This window comes from Phocoena phocoena, chromosome X (assembly GCF_963924675.1).
Source record: "Phocoena phocoena chromosome X, mPhoPho1.1, whole genome shotgun sequence".
Lineage (NCBI taxonomy): Eukaryota > Metazoa > Chordata > Mammalia > Artiodactyla > Phocoenidae > Phocoena > Phocoena phocoena.
In genome coordinates this window covers 16,169,848-16,189,094 of record NC_089240.1, presented here as the reverse complement: position 1 = coordinate 16,189,094, position 19,247 = coordinate 16,169,848, and the positions used below count along the sequence as shown (strand labels likewise).

General features: G+C 46.5%; 1 protein-coding gene across 6 annotated transcripts in view; it reads left to right on the top strand.

Annotated features, from left to right (window-relative positions):
- SH3KBP1 (SH3 domain containing kinase binding protein 1) overlaps positions 1–16,508 on the top strand; it is a 344,495-nt gene extending 327,987 nt beyond the window's left edge. For 3 of the 6 annotated variants that reach the window (XM_065900881.1, XM_065900880.1, XM_065900879.1), the window contains 4 exons: positions 3,332–3,441; positions 11,240–11,508; positions 14,251–14,314; positions 15,461–15,502. In XM_065900881.1, the coding sequence (XP_065756953.1) occupies positions 3,332–3,441; positions 11,240–11,508; positions 14,251–14,314; positions 15,461–15,502 (485 nt within the window). Of the gene's footprint in view, positions 1–3,331; positions 3,442–6,934; positions 7,064–11,239; positions 11,509–14,250; positions 14,315–15,460 lie in introns of all 6 variants that reach the window. The other 3 variants (XM_065900878.1, XM_065900877.1, XM_065900876.1) reach the window with 2 other exon arrangements.
- Positions 16,509–19,247: the final 2,739 nt, after the last annotated feature.

The following is a 19,247-nucleotide window of genomic DNA, read 5'->3' as shown; positions in this document are numbered from 1 at the left end:
GCCAAGGTGGAGAACCGGAGCCAGCAGGCTTTTAATTGTTCTTTCATCACTTCAGCCTGCTCCGGTTTTGCCTCCTGAGCTGGCTTCTGTTTCCAGGATGGAGCCATGACCTAGGTGGTCGGTCTCAGCCCCTGGCAGCACCCAGCCAAGGCCCTCAGCACTGGCACACCCCCTCCCCAGCCCCGTGTGCTTCGTGTCCTCCACCCCTCTCACACCCACCTCCCCACCAGCAGACCTCCCTGCCCTGAGTCTCATTCCCTACTTCCAGGGCCCAGCTGAGGAACCCGCTAAACTCACCGGATGTAGAGTGCGTGCAAGGATATTTGTGCAGCACTTTTCCTTAATTAAAAAAAAAAAAAAGAACAACAGAGAGAGGGGGAATGATTTGAAAACAATTACCCAACGATAGGGGATTGATTCACTAAATCATGAATTGCAATGCAATAGAAGATTCTACAACAATCCAAATATTGATGAAGGATTTTTAGCGTCATGGCATATAATGTTTAGTGAAATAAGCAGAATGAAATACTACATAGCATGTGAACTAGGCTATCTATTTATAGAAAAAAGCCTGAAGGGAAATATACCAAAATAGTAATAGTACTCGCTTTGGGGTGGCAAGATTATAGTTGACTTTGTTTTGTTGTTACCATTTTATGGCTTTTAAAAATTATGCATTGTGCACGTATTACTTTTGTAATCAGAGAAAAGTCGATTTAAAAAAATTAATTGGGGGGACATTAATGTCAGATAATGGCTTTTGGCATCAATCCAAGTGTGTAATTGGTAATTTCAATTTCAAACAAGGTGGAATTGGTAGAGGCGAGTCCTGGGGTGGGGTCTCAAGGGGAATCTTTTAGGAAAAAAAGATTCTCTTAAAGGGAAGGCTCCTGAGAGGGTCAGGCCAGTGAACGGGCTCTAGAGAGGCCTGCCCCGAGCCTCTCTGAACTGGCTGGCCAGATGGGGCCCTTTTCAGGAGCCTCGCTCTGGCACTGGGTGCTGACTGGCTCCTTGGCCTCAGAGCACCACTGATACTTTTCTTGTGCTGTCTCTTCAGAGAGTTAACCTGTGGTTACAGTTGCTTTGCCCTGATAAAATGAGTTCATGTTGAGTAATTATTCATTCACCAGGTGCTGAAATAAAGTCATGTAATATAATCCCAGGTGTAATGTAATGGTTTGTCCTGACCAGTGACTTGTGCTTGGTTTTGCATATTTCCACTAAAGGAAGTAGTTTGCCGACAGCACCTGACTGTTCATTAATAGAATAAAGCTGTCACACGGCCAGAGCGTCTATGATAACCCTCAACAAAAGAGCTCTCCCCAAAATAAGGAGGGAAGAAAAACACACATCATTTTTATCTTTTCTGTCCTGAGCCAGCATGTTTGCAATTATGGCAGTTTAAGATGTTTTCAGTTGCAAATAAAGAATATCTGACTAAAATTAGCTGAAATGACGGGGGGCTATTCATTTCACACGGTGAGAAGCCTGGACACTTGGTCATTCAGGGTGGGTGAGTGGCTCATTGGGGCGGTCAGTCACCCAAGCTCTTTCCATTTGTTTTGCTCGGCTATCCTCAAGATCTCCAAGAGCATCCATCTCATGTGTTAGCCATTTGCACAATGGCAGGAAAAAGGCTGAAAACTACTGCCGCAAGAAGTAACAGGAAGAGGCTAGAAACATGCCAGATACACAGGTGGTGGCTAGTGGTGGAGCTGGGAGTTGAACCCAGACAACCTAGCTCAGAATTCATGCCTGTCTTAGTCTGCCAGTTCTGTCATAAGAGAACTCAAACAGCAGACATGTATTTCCTACAGTCCTGGAGGCTGTGAAGGCCAAGTTCAAGGCACCAGCAGATGCTGTGTCTGTTGAGGGCCCTCTTCCGGGTTCACAGGCACTGTCTTCTTACTGTGTCCTCAATGGTGGAGGAGGTGAGGGGGCACTGGTCTCTTTCTCCTCTTATAAGGACACTAAACCTATCCACAGCTCCAGGCATCCTATCCTTGCACAACAGCTTCCCAAGCAGGAGGGAAGAGGAAGCAGCAACACAAATGACCTTCGCCTCACTTGCCTCTCTCTAGACAGAGAGGAAATCTCTTTCCCAGTGGCTCTCGGTAGACTTCCTTTTATTTCTCAGTGATCCAAATTGGGCTACATGGCTACCTCTAAACCAGTCACAGGCAAAGAGGAACGGGATTGCCATCATTGGCTTAGACCAGACGTGCCTCTGCTGTGCACATTGTCCTGAAAGAAAACCGGGGCTCTGTTAGGAGGGAGAATGGGAACGGTTTGGGAAGGCAGCGCCTGGCATGGCGAGTAAAGCAGTCTCCCTGTCAGGAAGAGATGGCGTGTCCCCGTTCACCAGCAGTAATGAGTCTCAGGGTCTGCCCCTATCTGCCAGCCATCCCTGTGTGCATCATACACAGATCTACACTTGGTTTGTAAATCCCTAGGACTCTGTAGGACCAGGTGACTCCCTTGGCCTGATCGTTTGTTGAAGGAGGTGGCAAAGTGAAGACAAAGGCCTTCCTCCTGGACACATGCCAGGTGCAGTGCCGATCCGGCTGGAAGATGCTCCGTTCATCTGTCAGTCACAGAGCTGGGAGCTCTCTGAGGACAGACCCGTTTCTGCCACGCTCACTGGGGTAGCCCTAGTATCTAGCTGTGTGTGAGGTACAGAGTAGTTGCTCAGTCATAATGGAGCGAGTGAGCGAGTGAGCAGACTGATATTGTCTCCATTGAGCAATGCTTCTGGAAACAGAATGGTCCGGGGCTCTGTGAGTCATCTGGAGAAACAGCAGCTTGCTCTCCATCTCCAGGGGGTTAAGAATCTAATGGTAGGGTGACGGTCAGAGTATTGCGGTACAGCCAGAGAAGGAGGCCGCCCTCTCTGGTCTTCTGGAATCAACGACCCGGCGTTCACTTGCGCAAGGATATTGTACCTTGAGATAACTGCTTATAGTATTGTGATGCAAGAATGTTTTATCTACCAAAATGGACTTGGATTTGTGGAAAAAAGAGGATTCCTCCTTTACTCATCTTTCTGTAGCTTTTAAAGATTTATGAATATAGCTGTTGAAGGGGGAAAGAAGAATCACGTTTCTCTTTCCTCCATAATAGCTTGTTAGACCGAGGAGGAGGTGATTTCTTTCATTCAGTTTGAATCACGTTGATGGGATAACCAAAGGATGTAAACAGCCTTCGTAAACGATGAAGCGTAATCCAGACCTAAACGATGATTATTAAGGAAGAGAGGTGCTTATGGCATAAGAACCTTCCCTTACTCCTGTTGATGCTCTTTAAAAAATCTGTTTTACTTTTGTTTTAGACCTAGAAGGGTTTGATTCCGTGGTGTCATCTACTGAGAAACTCAGTCACCCTACCACAAGCAGACCGAAAGCCACGGGGAGGAGGCCTCCGTCCCAGTCCCTGACGTCCGTAAGTGCCTCCTCGCTTGCCGACAGCTGGAAGGCAGGAAAGATCAGGGACTCTAGCTACGGACTGTTCTGCAAGCAGCCGATTCGAGGACACGCTGGGAGAGGGCGGTCATGAGATACGCTGCTGGCCAGAAGTGATTTGAGAGTCTTCTGGAATCAAGCAGTGATTCTTTCTTTTTGTTCTCTGTGTATCTGCCAGCGAGGTGGGGAACCCCTAGTCCCACTTTCCTTCTCTCTCCTTCCAGACGGATTCTTGTTTGAACCCAAAATGAAATTGGTAAGAACAAAATGGCATGTTTTCTGGTGGGAAAGGAGAGCAAGGCTGGTTTGGTCTGTGAACAAAAGAGAACTTTACTTAAAAAAAAAAAAAAAAAAGAAGAAGCCAAAGAAAGGGATCTGCCGCTATACAGCACTTGGCAGTGGCCCAGCCTTTTTCTCTCAAAGCCCCGTCCTTGGCATTCCTCCACGGAACCCCGCACAGACCTTTAGGAGATGGGTTTTAAACATACGAGGCACCTGGTCATGCAGGAGACAACAGTCAGAACACTCCGGATAACCCATAGAAGTTTTTGTTTGGGTCATTTTGAATAACTTTGTTTCTTATTAGAAAACCTGTAACACACTTATTGTACCAAATTTGAAGCAGGAAATGCATAAAGAAGAAAGTAATAGAAGTGAGTAATCCTGCTCCCCCAAGCTAAGAACTGTTAACCTCTTGCTGTAGATCTTTTATTTCTTCAAAAATGGGATCGCACAGAACACGTGGCTTTAGAAGTTGCATTTCCCCCTTACATTGTACACCTTTCCCCTGTCATTACACATCCTTCCGTCACGTCACAGTGAATGGCTGCCTAGAGTTCTAGCCTGGGAATATATGAGCGTTTATCTAGCCAGTGCGCCGTCACTGGACATCTATGTTGTTTCCATTCATCATAAACACTGAAGCGCATGTCATTGTAGAAAAATCTTGGTGCTTCTGCAAGCAGTGTATATGTGTGTGTATATCTCTGTCTGTCTATCTATTTATCTCTATATATCAGATTGCCTTGTCCTTGCTGGGAATGCAGGACTAAGGCCTTTGGACCTTCACCCAGATGCCAGGGAATTAACCTTTGTCAGGTTTCCCAGGACACTTTTTACTAACTCTACCTAAGGGGTCATCATTTAGAAGAAAAAGAACGCCACTTCCTTTGAACGTCTTCTCTCATATCCACTGGGTCTGGAAGTGTGGTTTGAGTCATCCTATTTTTTCTCTTTGTAGGAAACATATCTGTGTATTACCATCTTTGGGGGAGAAAGACTTGAAACAGTGGTTTACTTTTTCACTCTTATATAGAGTACTGTGTCAATACCACCTTCTTTCCCCTTTCCCTCTCACCTCTCCACACCCTCATAAACACACAGCCTATTTAATTGCTTCTTAGTATCTCTGTATTTAAATTTTTAATCCTACCTCCCATATCTTCTCTATAAATCCTTCCTCATTTTTGTTTCCCCTCCAAATCCTTCCTAACTTTTCAAGATCTAGAGAGCCTTGAGGCATCAGAATTAAATACAGAGAAATTTGAATTACAACCCCCCCATCCCACCCTTGGTCCCTACATCCCATGTCTGAGAGTTTGTATATATTTGGGGGAGACCTGGTAAAGGCATCTCATCTTCTCTGCGCTTTTAGATTACACATTGATTCATTCACTCATTCAACAAATACTGATGGGCATCTCCTATAGGCTAAGCTCTGTGCCAGGTACCAAGGCTGCAACTGGGAATAAGAGGTACATGGTTCTTGACCACAGGAAGCTTATGGCAATGGTGGCTCAAAGTTTGACATTTGATATGGAACAATTTTACTCGTGGACTTAAAACAGCAGGATACATTTGTGCTTTAAAGAAGTATAATTACTGTACTCGCTTCCCTTCATTCCTATCCATCCCCATATGGATATGTACATTGAATTCACGTTTACTCTTCTTCCTGTTAGCACCTGTAGGTTTTTCATAGCAAAATGCGATTGGTGGATGTGGACATATTCCTAAAAGGCCATTGGAGGGAATGATGGAGGAAATACATTAGTCATGACTCCCCATCCTGGGGCCTCTCAACCTAGTTTGAGCTGTTTATGTTTATCAAATTCAAAGAGCAAGCTTTGATTGGCAGCTCATGAATCATAGGTTATGTAGGAGGAAACCGCCTTTGGAATAAAATCTCAAAATGAAAGGATACAGGCATTGTAAGGTAGTTAAGCTTAGATTAAAAGAAAGCTTGGTTGGAGGCGGGTGTTATTCTAGGTAATTGGATTTTCAGATTAAATGAAGATTAACAAACAAGACCTTTTCATTTTAAAACATTGCTTTAAAATTCCCTACATGTATTGCTTAGTAAGTAAACAGAAGAAAACAAACAGTATTTGTAACTGTGATTTTTTTCTATAATGGTGCCAAGCAGTGATTCTAAATATGATTATTTTCCCACCACAGGGATAGAAGGCATAGAGGTAAGGCTGAATATGAACTCACCTAAAGATATCTCTGGAAGATTCTTCGTTTAAAAAGATTCCTTGCCACAGGAACTCTTATTTTCCTCTGCTTTGTCCTAAAATAGGGAAATTCTAGTACAGTAATCACTTTTGACCAAGTGATTCCAGTGAATTGGTTTACATTCATCCAGCTTTTGATCTTCACAGCGAGGCAGAAAGAGTAGGAGTGTTATCCCCATCTTTTACCAAGAGATGCTGCCATTCTGTAAGTACACCTTAGCAAAGATGGAATCCAAAATGGATAATGATTGTCCACAGCAATGAGGGCAGCGTTTTAGCCGCAGGCACCAAATTAGACGTGAGCTTGCTGTGCTGGCAGGCAGGGCTGTTCTCTGGGGCTGCAGAAACGCTGGTCACTGATCCGCAGGGGTAGTGATCCTTTGCCCCCGGAAATGGTTTCCTCTCAGACAAGTTCTTTTAGACACTTCACTATGCAATAGACCTGGTGGTTCTGGAAAAGGATCCGGAGGGAATGGAGGAGAGGCAGGTTAGAGGCAGCTTCCTCTCCACCTGTGTGTCCTTCCCCACTGGACTGTCAACCCTGTGAGAGCAGGGACCATGTCTGGCATGTCACTGTTAAGCTCAGTACCAAGCTGAGTGCTTGGCACACGGCAGCAAATGTTTACAAAAAAGAGAGAGGCTCTGAGCAGGAAAAGATGGATGACAGATGCTCAAATGGATGAAATGACCAACGGGCATCAGTGGAAAGATCCCATAGAAAAAAGATCCCTGGTCTAGGAAATCTTAGTCTCAGTTCTGCCACTCTCTCTAGCACACAGATAATAGCACTCTCTCTAGCACACAGATAATAGCACACTTTCTGCCCCGTGGTTATAATGAGGAGACAAACAAAATAGAAGTGTCAGTGCTTTGAAAGGCACACTGCATTATGTTAACAAAGGCTGTGTCAGCTAAGGTGTAATTCTGACAAGAGCATTTTCTTTTGGCTTTATCCAGTCTTCCCTTTCAAGCCCTGATATCTTTGACTCCCCAAGTCCTGAAGAAGATAAAGAAGAACACGTTTCGCTTGCACACAGAGGAGTGGACGCGTCAAAGAAAACTTCAAAGACTGTTACCATATCCCAAGTGAGTGGCCAGCCGTGGCGAGGGTGTCCTGACAGCACGGGATCCCTGCCTTTACGTGTATGCTCTGATGATGAGTTATAAACCAAACAAGGATAAACAGATGTCTTAGTCATGTGGGGCTGCTAAAACAAAGTGCCATAGATTGGGTGACTTATAAACAATAGAAATTTATTTCTCACATTTCTGGTGGCTGGACGCCCAAGATCAGGGTGCCAGCATGGTCAGGTTCTGATGAAGGATCTCTTCAGGGTTGTAGACTGCCAACTTCTCATTGTGTCCTCACATGGAGGAAATAGAGTGAGAGAGCCCTCTGGGGTCCCTTTTAGAAGGGCACTAACCCCGTTCATGAGAGCTCCACCCTCATGACCTAATCACCTTCCAAAGGTTCTATCTCCCAATACCGTCACAGCGGGGGTTTGGATTTTCATATGAATTTTGGAAGGACACAAACATTCAGTCCGTTGCAACAGGCAACACAAGTTTTTGTCATTCTTTGGTGACAGTGACTTCGGTAATCAAAATCCCTAAGGAACGTGACAGTCTCCAAAACTGGGCAGAATCCCATGTTTTCTCTTGTGGTTTGATCTCCTCTTCATACCATCAACCATACATATACACACACACACACACACACACACACACACACACACACTGCCCTCGCACACCACCACCACCACCACCACCATCACCATCACCATCACAAGAACCAAAACAACTTTAAAAACCTAGAGGTGTCTAGAAAGACTACATTAAATATATTAAATGCTGTGCCCTCTGCCCACAGATTGTGACTTTTATGTTCAAAACTGGTGGTGTCACAAATTATGGTTGGCAGTTCATGAATTTGAATAACTAATGGGATTTCTTAAAGAAAAGCTCATTTGGATTCGTTTATTAGGATAAATTTATAGTCATTTTAATGTTTAAAATGTTTAAAAACATTAACTTCATTGCACGCCCAGGGGATGGTATAGCTCTTTTATTACTGACTTGTGAGGAACAAAGAACACATTGTTTAGCAACTGCATGTGGCTTCTGAAGGGTACCCTGTACAAGTTCTGTTCGTCCTATGATTGTGAAGTAAGATTTTAAAATTCCATTTTCTCATGCTAAGAGAACCCAATCAATTGGAATTATTTTCTGTAAACATTAGCAGCTGCCTTCTGTCTAAAAGCAGAAAATAGAAGTCATTTTTAAAGCACTCGAAGCACAAATTAACACAAAGAAATCAAAGGTGATGTGGAATTTTCTTCTGATAGATTTAAGAATTTATATGTACAGCTTTTCTTAAAAATCTGATATAGTCAGCAAAAATATGATCCTATAGAACAGATCGATTGTAATTATTCACAAAACTGAAGCAGTCTTCCTTTATAAAAGGCTTCCATTTACAGAAATTGGATTTAGATCCGTTTTTTCTGGTGACCATAGGAATGCCTATAGTTGCAGCCTCTCCGACGTCCCTAGGGTGTCTCTATAGTGACATCTACTGGTGGGCAGTGGCTCATCACGTTTCTGAGTTGCACTGTTCTATCCCATTAGCCTATTTCACTTGCCTGGAGTTGTCATGTCTTGTTGCTTATTGCTTCTAGAAATTCCACCTGAACTAATTTGATCAGGGCATTTGGTGGCCTATACTCTGTGAGGGCTTATAACGAGTGCTTGTTAGCTGAAATGGGACGGGAGAGCGAGTCACGTAGGAAATGCCAAAAGAAGCGTTGATTGAAAAAGTGCCTGGAAGTCAGTCAGTGTGAGGACGTCGGTGGGCTGAGGGAGGTGCGTGATAATGCAAGGTGGGAAATGGGGAAAAGTATGAACCCAGGAATAGAAAAGAAGCGAAGGAAATCAGGTCAGGAGAGCATGAATCTTCAGACTCAGGCAGCCACGGTCACGGTACCAGGCTTGAGGGTCCAGCTGATGGGGAGGGAATTGAATCTCAGTTCTGCTGCTTATGAGCTGTGAGACTTGGGGTATTTCTCAGCCACATCCCTAAGCCTCAGTGTCCTGCTCCGTCAAGCTGTGTGCCAGCTAATCCTCATTTCAGTTGTCCAGCCAGCGTCCGGCATATAGCCGGAGCTCCGTAAATGTCAGTCCCTCGCCCCTCTGACTCTGACTCCTGCTGACAATAAGCACAGGATGGTGGATCGCTCTCCCTGGCAGCAGAAAGTGATTTTCCTCAATGATAAGCTGGCAGAGAGAAGGCGAGCAGCAAGGCTGGAATGATGGCCCATCTGCTTCTGGCTGACTCTGCCCAGTTTCTCCCTGTAGCACAGCCCGAATCCAGACTCTGCCTCCTCACTGTGCCAACGCAGCCTCGTCTTGGCTCCCGGCCTGGGCGCCAGCAGCCTCAGCTCCCTCCCCTCCCCCGCTTCACCCCCCAACGTCCCGTCTACTACCTGCCCCCATCCGCCGCACCCCACCTGTGATCTCACCTTCCCTTGCAGCTGCCGCCTCCCCTAGGCCTGCTTTGTGCCCCTGTTCCCCCGACCCGTGACCGTCGTGTTCCCTGTGCCCTCCAGGCCCCCTCAGGGCACTTCTCCATCAGGCCTCCCCTGCCTGCCTCCTCCATCTTCAGCCTTGGCTCTTACCCTCAAGATAACTCCCAGCTCAGGGTCTCCCCCATCTTTGAAAGCAAACAAAACCCTTCCTTGATCCTGCCTCCTCCTGAGGCTTCTCCACGAACACCCTCTCCCTTTCTCCCATCTTCTTTCCTCAGCCGAGTGTTTGGAAAGCTAGTTCTAAACTTGCAGGCCACGCCCCTCATGTCCCATGCAGGCGCTCACCTGCCTTGATCAGATTCCAGTCTCCCTTGGCTCCACCAAATGGGGTCCCCCCTAATCCTCATCTCAGCATCCTCTGGAAACTCCTCCAGGAGACTTCCATGACCCAGGCCCCCTCCTGGTCTGGCTCCATCCCCTCTGAGCACTTTGTCCCAGTCCCCAAGGGCTTTCCCCTCTCCCTCCACCTCTTCAACTTGGGGCGTCCGCAGGGTCCATCGTTGTGCCTCTTCTCATTCTTCGTCATCCACCCCCATGGCTTGCACTGCCTCTGGTGATTTCTCTGGCCCAGCTCACTTTTTCAGTCATCGGCTCTGCCCATTGGCCTTTCCCCTTGGCCATCCCTCAGGCTCCTAAGATTCCGTGTGTCCAAAACTGAGATCACTGTTTGGGCCTTCAGTCTGTTCTTCCTCCCATGAAAGGGTCAACCTTAACGCCTCCTTCCTCCATCCCCACCCATGGCCCTTGATCCGTACTTCCTCCTCACCCACTACGGCCTGTCCAGGACCACATCCTCCTGGCCTTGGGGTGTCTGCTCTGGGAGGGCAGGGACTGCGTCTCTTGGTTGGATGAGCGTGCCATTGCCGCATCTCTCAAAGCCGTCTTCTCTCTATCCTCTTGGCCGCTGCCTGAGTCAAACCCTCACCATTTTCAGCTTTCACTGTATGAGTCTCCTAGCAATTGTCTAGACCTCCAGACCCACCAGACCTTCAGCCCTTCTGCAGCCACAGTGATCTTGAGCTCAGCAGGCAATCTTTTTAACCCGTTCCGCAAGCCCCCTGTGTGCGCCCTACCTCTCTCTTGCCCCCCTGACATTCTGGCTTCCCGTGAATGCAGTTCACTCTCGGGTCTCCAGGCCTCTGCTAGCACGCTCCCTCCTCTTCTCTGACCTCCTCCTCCAGGATGAGGCTGTCAGCTCCTGCCTGATGCCCTCCCTCTGGGATGCTTGGTCCCTTGTGTATATGCTGTATATATATTCTGTATATACTTCTGTGGCACTGTGTGCTTCCCACCCTGCATGCACGCTCCCCCCTCATCTACAGTGTGTTGGTTGGTCTGTCTGTCTGCACCTCACTGGGTTCTAAGCTCCTTGAGGGCCAAGAAAATGTTTTGCTCACTTCAGGGTTTGCAGAGCCTAGCGGGTACATGGGCCTCTGGATGTGTACATTAAACCAGTCAGGAACTACCTGTTCAGAAAGGTGGTCAAATTTAAAATTCATAAGGGGATGCCTGCACCAAGTAGGCCCTGGGGGCTTGTGGGTGAAGGAATGAGTGAGTGAGTGGGGTATACGGAGGGCTGCGGGGACGGTGATGTAGATAGCGGGTTTTAGTAAACAGGACGGGGAGGTGTAGCACACGAATCCCTAGCCTGAATCCTCTCTGTCCTCACTCATCACAGGTGTCCGACAACAAAGCCTCGCTGCCGCCCAAGCCGGGGACCATGTCTGCGGGCAGTGGCGGGCCGGCCCCTCTGTCCTCAGCAGCATCCTCTCCCCTGTCGTCCTCTTTGGGAGCAGTTGGACACAGAGCCAACTCCCCGTCTCTGTTCGGCGCGGAAGGAAAACCAAAGATGGAGCCTCCAGCCAGCAGCCAGGCGGCCATGGAGGAGCTGAGGACACAGGTCCGGGAGCTGAGGGGCATCATCGAGACCATGAAGGACCAGCAGAAGTGAGTGTCTGCGGCCCCTTCTGTAACTGCCTCCGGGGGTTGCTTTCCACCGGCTCAGGGCCTGGTTCTGCCACCTTGGGGCCCAGCCTGTCCCTGAGGATGGGCCCCCTCCCTGGGGATGGTGGCAGCAGGGCTGGGAGTGGGGGTGTGAACCCGAGGAGCTTCACTGAGCTCAGCTCCACGTGTAAACTGGGCCAGCTGCACACGGGCTGGCGCCGGGGCATAGGGGGAGGAGTCAGCTACAAGGGACGTGCTCAGCAGGCTGCGAAAAAGAAAGACCTTCAAATCCCCAGAAGACACCACGGAAGTGGTGCATACACCACTTCTTAACACGCATATCACCCAGGATGCTGTGCGCAGTTAAAAAATAATGGTAAAAGGATTAGAAGTCAGGAGGCACTTATCTGAATGAACGGAGGCGCAGAGAGTTTAGGGATCCGTTGGCTCTTTCTGGAGGGAACGGGGGAGGCATCTCGAGGTGTTTCCTGAGTAGGATTTCGAAAGCCGACCTAGCATTGCCAAGAGCAGAGCACCCCAGCAGAGGGCACAGCACGGGCAGGTTCCCAGGCGCATGGAGCGGCCCGGCAGGTCAGTGCACTCCTGGTGCCTGGCCGCCTGGATCGGGAGGTGCCCGGGGCAGTGGCGGGCAATGGGGCCACAGACCCGCAGTCACACCTTCGGGAGGACGCCTGCAGCTGGAGGGCCCTGAAGTGTTTTGTGTACTTTGGGGAATAATTGGGTTAAACAAAGTTACTCTCTTCTCCGAAGGACTGCTCAGAGCCTTCACTGTGCATGGGAAGATGGAGGATAACGTATGCAGTGTTTCCCAAACGTACTTAATCACGGAGTCCATTTTTTCCCTAGAACATTCTAGGACAAGGCTTCCATGGAACTCACTTTGAGTACTACGGCTCTATTCGCTTCTGTTCCACTCCGGCTGGAGGTGTCATATGAATTGGGGGCCTCTTGGACTCACCCCCTGCCTGGAAGGGGCTCATCAGATAAATATGCAGAACCGCAGGATGGGACTAGAGCGGGTCTTGAGGGGCCAGCCAGGCTGCCCCTAACTCTTCCAAGTCCCCAGCTCGTATCTGACCCTGCACGGTATAGCTTTGCATACCCAAAGACCCCATCCGTGTCCAGGCGACAGGTGTCCCCTGCCTGGACAGTGACCCGACAGCACCAGTACATCCCAGAGCACTGGTTCTCAGCCTTCTGAACAAGACGGGTCAGACACTCCTGGATCCAGGGCTTCGTCCCTTGGGGCCCTCGCTCTGAAAAGTGCCCGGAACTTTTCTGAAATGGCCTGTGCCTGAGTCTTGAGTGCAGAATCGCCAGTGCCTTGGGGCAACTCCACCCCTTTGTTCCTCTCTCCACTGTGAACCCGGGCATGGATGGCTGCACTTGTCCTTACCCAGGCAACATCTTCTTGAATCAGACATCACAGTGGCCCCTCTCCAAGGCCTGCCCTTCACAGCCTTCCTCAGCTTGGCCCTCACGCCCAGGAGCACTGGGTCCCCCCCAGTCTCCCACCTTAGCTCTTGATGTCACTTTCCTTTCAGCCTTTGGCTCAAGTCTGCGCTGATTCCCGTCATCCCCAAACATGCAGTTCTCACCTCCCTGCTCCTGTCCTGGCTCTTCTCCATCAACTCCCCCATCTTCCTCCCTCCTCGTAGACGTACCCTTTTTTACTAGTTCAAGACTTAGCGACCTTTTTCGCACCTCCCTCCCCAGCTAACTCCCCAACCTGGACTGCTGGAGCATAGCGTGTGCTTGAATAAATGCAGGAACGCAGCACAGGTGGTTAATGTCAGAGAACCCAACGTGTTGACAGCAGTGCTGGGACACTGACCCAAGTGCAGGGACCATCGTGGTGCTCATCTGAAGTGAGCAAATGCTACATAACATCTACCTTGTTTCTTGTGCTGGTTCTGCGGTGTTTGTGTTTTGATTTTCCAGTCCAGTTTATAAAAACGTGTGCGTAAAATGGAGTGTCTGATACCCTAAAATGCCGTACAGCTCTCTGACCAGAGTTAGGATGGTTGCAGTGTCCTAAGTGTAGAGCCTGAGTTTGCAAGATGATTAGTTTGGTTCTACTTCACTGTTTACTGTTGGGAAGGGCACTGGGCTGTGTGTTCTAACTCGTGTCTACTTTCTCTACGACATGATTACCATATCGTTAGTTCAGTTCTTTTACCTCCAAGTTTTCGGGTGTTACTATTTGCACGATTTTGTGAGAATCTCTGAAAACATACCACTAACCTTTCAGTAATGTAAAACTCTGTGAAAATAAAAGAAATATATATGGAGTGGTAAAAATGTCTGCAATGAATATTATTATGTAAGTCCATGTAAAGACCAGTGATTCTATAATAAAGGACTAGTTAGAGGGAAGATGACCGAATATGAGCCTGGATACCTGGAGTGTCGTCATTGGGCAAGTCAGGCCACCTCTCTGGGCCTCAGTTTCCCCATCTTCTTTTAGGAGAAACTTGCACTAAGGGATTTCAAAGGTCATTTCAGACCTACTATTTGATGGCTACGTATTTGGGGAGCCCAGAAATAAAGGCCTTTCCATCTGCAACAGGCTTTAAGCAATAGCCATGCAAAGAAAATATAATGTAATGTTCTGTCCACACTTTCTTTGTAAAAGGATCAGATGGATTTTGTAATGATAAGAGACTTCATATCTCTTGTCGGGGAAGTCTGGGCTTTTGTTTAACTTTGTCATTTGCTTTCCAGACGAGAGATTAAGCAGTTACTCTCAGAGTTGGATGAAGAGAAGAAAATCCGGCTTCGGTTGCAGGTGGGTCCCTTGGGGTCCTGTTGCCCCGTGAGAGGCTCAGTTGGGGGTGGGAGCAGAGTCCGGGCTTTATTTTGAAAATAATTGAGGGAGGAGATATGGGGATATATGTATATGTACAGCTGATTCACTTTGTTTTAAAGCAGAAACTAACACACCATTGTAAAGCAATTATACTCCAATAAAGATGTTAAAAAAAAAAAAGAAAAGAAATGATAGTTACTTCTCTACCAATTTCGATGCGCTTCCCGTGAGAATTTTCTTAGAACTATATAGCCTCCCTTCACATCCTCTCCTGGGATCCCGGAAGTCTTGGGGAAGGGAGGCATTAGCAAACGTGCCCCAAATTGGGTTTCTCATTTGGAATTTATCTGAAACATCTCCTCTGTGAAAAGTTCCCCTCAGTTTTCAGAGGCCTCATTGTCGTAACTGCCAGAGGGCATATGGTGCCAGGGAGACCCCATTGGCGCTTCTGTCATGCCACTGTTGGGACCCCAAGGACCACAGCCGGCCACACTTGGCGCTTGTTCTTTATCTCTTTACTTCTCCCTGACAGCCGTGTCAGTCCTGCAGGGCATCAGAGCTGTGTCACCCTCTCTCCAGCCTCCCTCTGATCTAACTCAGCCTTTACCAAAGGGTGGAGAGTGTATAGGAGCTGGGAATGGTAGGCTTTCAGCTCTCACGCAGTTGGTGCCCTTGGTGGTGACTGGGATCCATGGTGCTTAGAGGATAGGTAACTGCTTGTCATCACTTTGCGGGTGCTGATAGACACCCCCTTGGGCCCAACCACAGCTGCCTTCCAGACCTGCCAAGTGGTCAGTGTGTCAGGACACCCTGCTCCACCCTCTGGCCAAGGAACTGGAATTACTGTTGTATCGTTGCTTTTGACAAATTTTGGATACTGGTAGCCTGGGAATTCAAACATCCCCCCCTTTCCTAGCACTTCGAGTTGGTGTGCCTATTCTTTAGGTTTATGTCAATTTCTGGCATCATGATCAACTCTTCATTCAGATGTCATTTCACCCATTTCCCCTTTCAAATTGTCAGGTTGATTATTTGCTCTCAATCAACCAGGTTGCTTATCTTTCAGCTTTTATCCAACCAGCCAATTCATTGTGATTTTGTTCGGCTCTTGTTTTTCCTTTATAGATGGAAGTTAATGACATAAAGAAAGCTCTTCAATCAAAATGAATACTTGATAAATGAAATGTCGCATTATTCATCCCAAGTCCAAGACTCAAATTTTCCGCCCCAGCCAAAATAACCTTGTGCCAAAAGATGAAAAATTGCCTCAACATGTCCCTGTTTGAAAGATTAGCACAAAAGTCTTGATAGCACAACACAAATTCCATCCAAGAGGAGACTCTTCCCCATGGTATAGTCCTGGGTCTGGCACTGGTTGTGACTTAAACAGAGAAAATTGTGCTAAAGGCTTTTTTACTATGAGATCTCACGTGAAACGAAAACTCAGGCAGTTTAGTCCATAGTGGTACTATTTTGATGATATTTTCCATTAATAAAATGTAATTTTAGAGTCTTCGTTTACAAGCTTTATAATTTTATGATTTTTTTAATCGTGTTTTGCCACAGATTCCCCCAGTGTTTGTATTACACATAGTCCGGAGCGAGCATCCCATTCTTTTGCTTTAGGCGGAAAGCCGCCTCGCTCTGTGTCCCCCTCAAGGAGTCTATTACATATGCAATTTTAGGTCCAACCTGTCCCTCCTCCTGCCAGCAAACCCCACCACCCTAAGATAAATTTTAGCTTATATATGATGGTATATTTACAAAAAGAGAAAGAGAAAATCTGGTATTTGCAATGATCTGTGCCTTCTTTTTACCACCCTCTTGATTGGAGCTTTTGTGATGCAGCTACCATGATTTAAAAAACACACACACGCATTTATTTTTTTTAGTCACTTATCAAAGTCTACTAGAGGCCGCTGTCTTCAAAGCTTCTCTCGCCTAACCAAAGGTCCTAAGAGGAGACAGCTGTGAAGTTGGGCGTGCTCTTTGGTACCAGCTGTGACTTTTAAGTTCTCCTAGTTTTAGGTTGTTCATGAACTAGAAATGTCACCCCTGCTTGATTTTTCATCAGCCAAGTTAAACCCCTGCTTCCTGTCCTTTGCACCTTTTGAGTGAACGGAATATGCATTATTAAAGCAAAAATAAATAAAAGTAAAATGCAAATGAAAACAAAGGCGGGGGGGAGTTGTATTATTTCCTGCACTAGGCTATCCACGTGTGCTGTTGTTGAAGGTGTACTCACATGATCTCATTTGCCTTGCTCTCTTGTAACCCCTTCCTCAGGTCCAAGAGAAAGGGGGGAGGCGCTTGTTGAAGCGTAGCCATTGGATCTCTCTTGCATTCATGGAATTGCTTTTTCCGACCCAAGGAAACTGGTGTTTGCTTGTCCGCTTTATCTTTGTAGCCAATGAAGTGTTCAGCTTTAGACCAATGTAACTGTTTTCTCATCCTGAGCAGAAACTAAGGGAAGCATACTGTATTGCAAGATAGTTTGGGGATTGAGGGGTGGGGGGGTGGTCCCTTCATGGCCCCTGAAGGTGTTTTATGTGTTTCTAAAAAGCTGCTTTGTCCATTTCCTGAGTTTTAGAGCGAAACTACTAAATATGAGTAGATTTGTACAACCACAAAGAATGAGAATTGATAACACTGAAGGAGTGATGCAAAAAAAAAAAATCATCACACGTTCTTGATCATCGAAAGTATTACAAATGAATGTCTCTGCCTCTCTCCCTTCCCCTGCCTTCCTCTTACCTACTTATTCAACCTTGTTGCCGGAGGCTGCTATTTTCCTCAGAGTATCTCCAGAGCCCTGGACATCCTGGTCTTCCAGGTACGGTTCCAGGGTGATGGCAAAGTTAAGGGAAGGGAGTGTGTAAAGAAAGAAGCCTCACACCCTTCGCTCTCATATCTGGACATACTGCCTTTCCAGCAGCCTTGCCCTCAGTTTGCTTGGGGCCAGGAGCGCCAAGTTTCCAAGGGCAACGTAAAACATTCCCATACCCCTTGACTGTTCTAGGCATTTCTACGTTAAACTTGAAGCCTTTAGAGATTTCCCACCACCAAATATAAGAATGAGGATTGGATTCTTTGACATTTGGATTTCTCATTCACTCATCATGAAAATCCCTAACGGTATAGTTTTATATAATGTGTATACAGAGAAAGATTGTGAATAAATTAAATTGAGAGGTTGGAGTGCCCTCGTGGGGCCCTGGCGACCTGAAAAATAGAGCCATTGGCTTTCTTTGTATCAGGAGAGGGAGGAGCAATTCTAGGAGGAGAAGTTGGCGTATCCAGCTTCATTACTGCCCGATGGGCTAACCAGCAAGAGGATTCTACAGTCATGGAACTGGATGAGCCACTGCCCGAACAACCACCATCTTCACTCTTTACAAAATGGGCCTGTGAAGAATATTGAACAGCTTGCAAGTATCACTTTTGAAAAAATTCTTTTGCATTCAGCATGGACTCGACCAGCATCTGTGGAGATTATTTTTTTGCTTCATTTTCTAAAGTTGTATTTAGAAAACTCTTAAGTATTGTGCTTTGTAAAGAAGATGATTAAAATGAAGTTTTGTGGAAATATTTTTGTCCAAAGTTGTCATGGTCCAAGAGGAATGATATCTTGGAATTAAAGTCGTTTTCCTCCATTCTCCACAATTCGGTTACTCTCAGAGAAATGTCTTAATGTCTGCAGAAGACATGGAATATAGTGCCCCCCTTCCCATCTTTCCCAAGTGAAGAGAAATAATCCAGTAAAATCTGTAGCTGTGAATTCCATTTTTAAGTTGTTCACTTTTACATTCATATTTACGCAGAAAATTCTAGTTAGGCCTAAATTCTTTTTTTAGTGTAAAGGTCATTAAATTATTATCCAAATAATTGTGTAAAGCCATTTTTATTCATCCACAGCCGTCTAGACAGTATACTCATGATATATATATATCAATCATGATAGCACATGATTTGTTTCTCCCATAAAGACAGCCTGTATCTATCATCACATGTGTGTCTTCGGTTACTAATGGCAGGCTTTTCTTTCCTTTCGTAACCAGCTCCTTGATGGGAAAACCACAGGGAGTATAATTTATTGCTTATAGTTGCCATGGTCTGTATAAAAATAATCCCCAGGTCCCACAAAGGTCTTTGTATTGTAACCTGAGGTCATCATGGTCTCTTTTTTTGTATTAGATTAGGTTTTAGTCCTCTAGTTATTTTAGCACGAATTAATGTCAAGATGTTTTAGCACCAAGAGGGTTTGGTAAAAAGCTTTTCTCTTTGGTTTTGTACAAATACAAACTGTAACAAAGCAACGCGTGTGTGGGTGATAGGTGCTCAGCATGGCTGATGGCAGTGTCCAACAGAGGGAAGGCTTGGCGCTTTTGACCCAAGCCAGGGGAAGAAGATGCCGTTCCCCAAACTGGCTCTAATGAGGAAACACAATGACCTAGGCAGAGAAAACTCTTTCCCGGCCAGAAATAAATGTTTGTCACTGGTGTAAGGACAGAGAGGGGTCATGTCTCTTAAGGCGATGAACCTTTGCTGTCATTCCTAGTTCTGTCCCTAGGGTTTCCCAACACGTGGAGCAGAAGGCAGCCCGTGAAGCCGAGGAGAATCCACGAAGCACGTGAAGATTCCTAAGAGGTAGTTTTATTTCATGCCTTTTTAAGTGACCCCAAATTGGAGTGGCTGTGAGGGCAGCCTCTTTCCATAAATGAAAGTGTGTGCTAATCGTACTTGTGAATCCAGGTTTCACAGTAAAATGGGCTGTTCTTTTTTTCTTGTTGGAGCATTAGGTGATAAAAATATTTGAACCAAACAATAGAACAAGGTAACCTAGTAGGTTGTAGCTAGAATTTTCTAAGGAAAAAATAGAGGGGGAAAAAAACTGACTAAAAAAGGAGAGTTG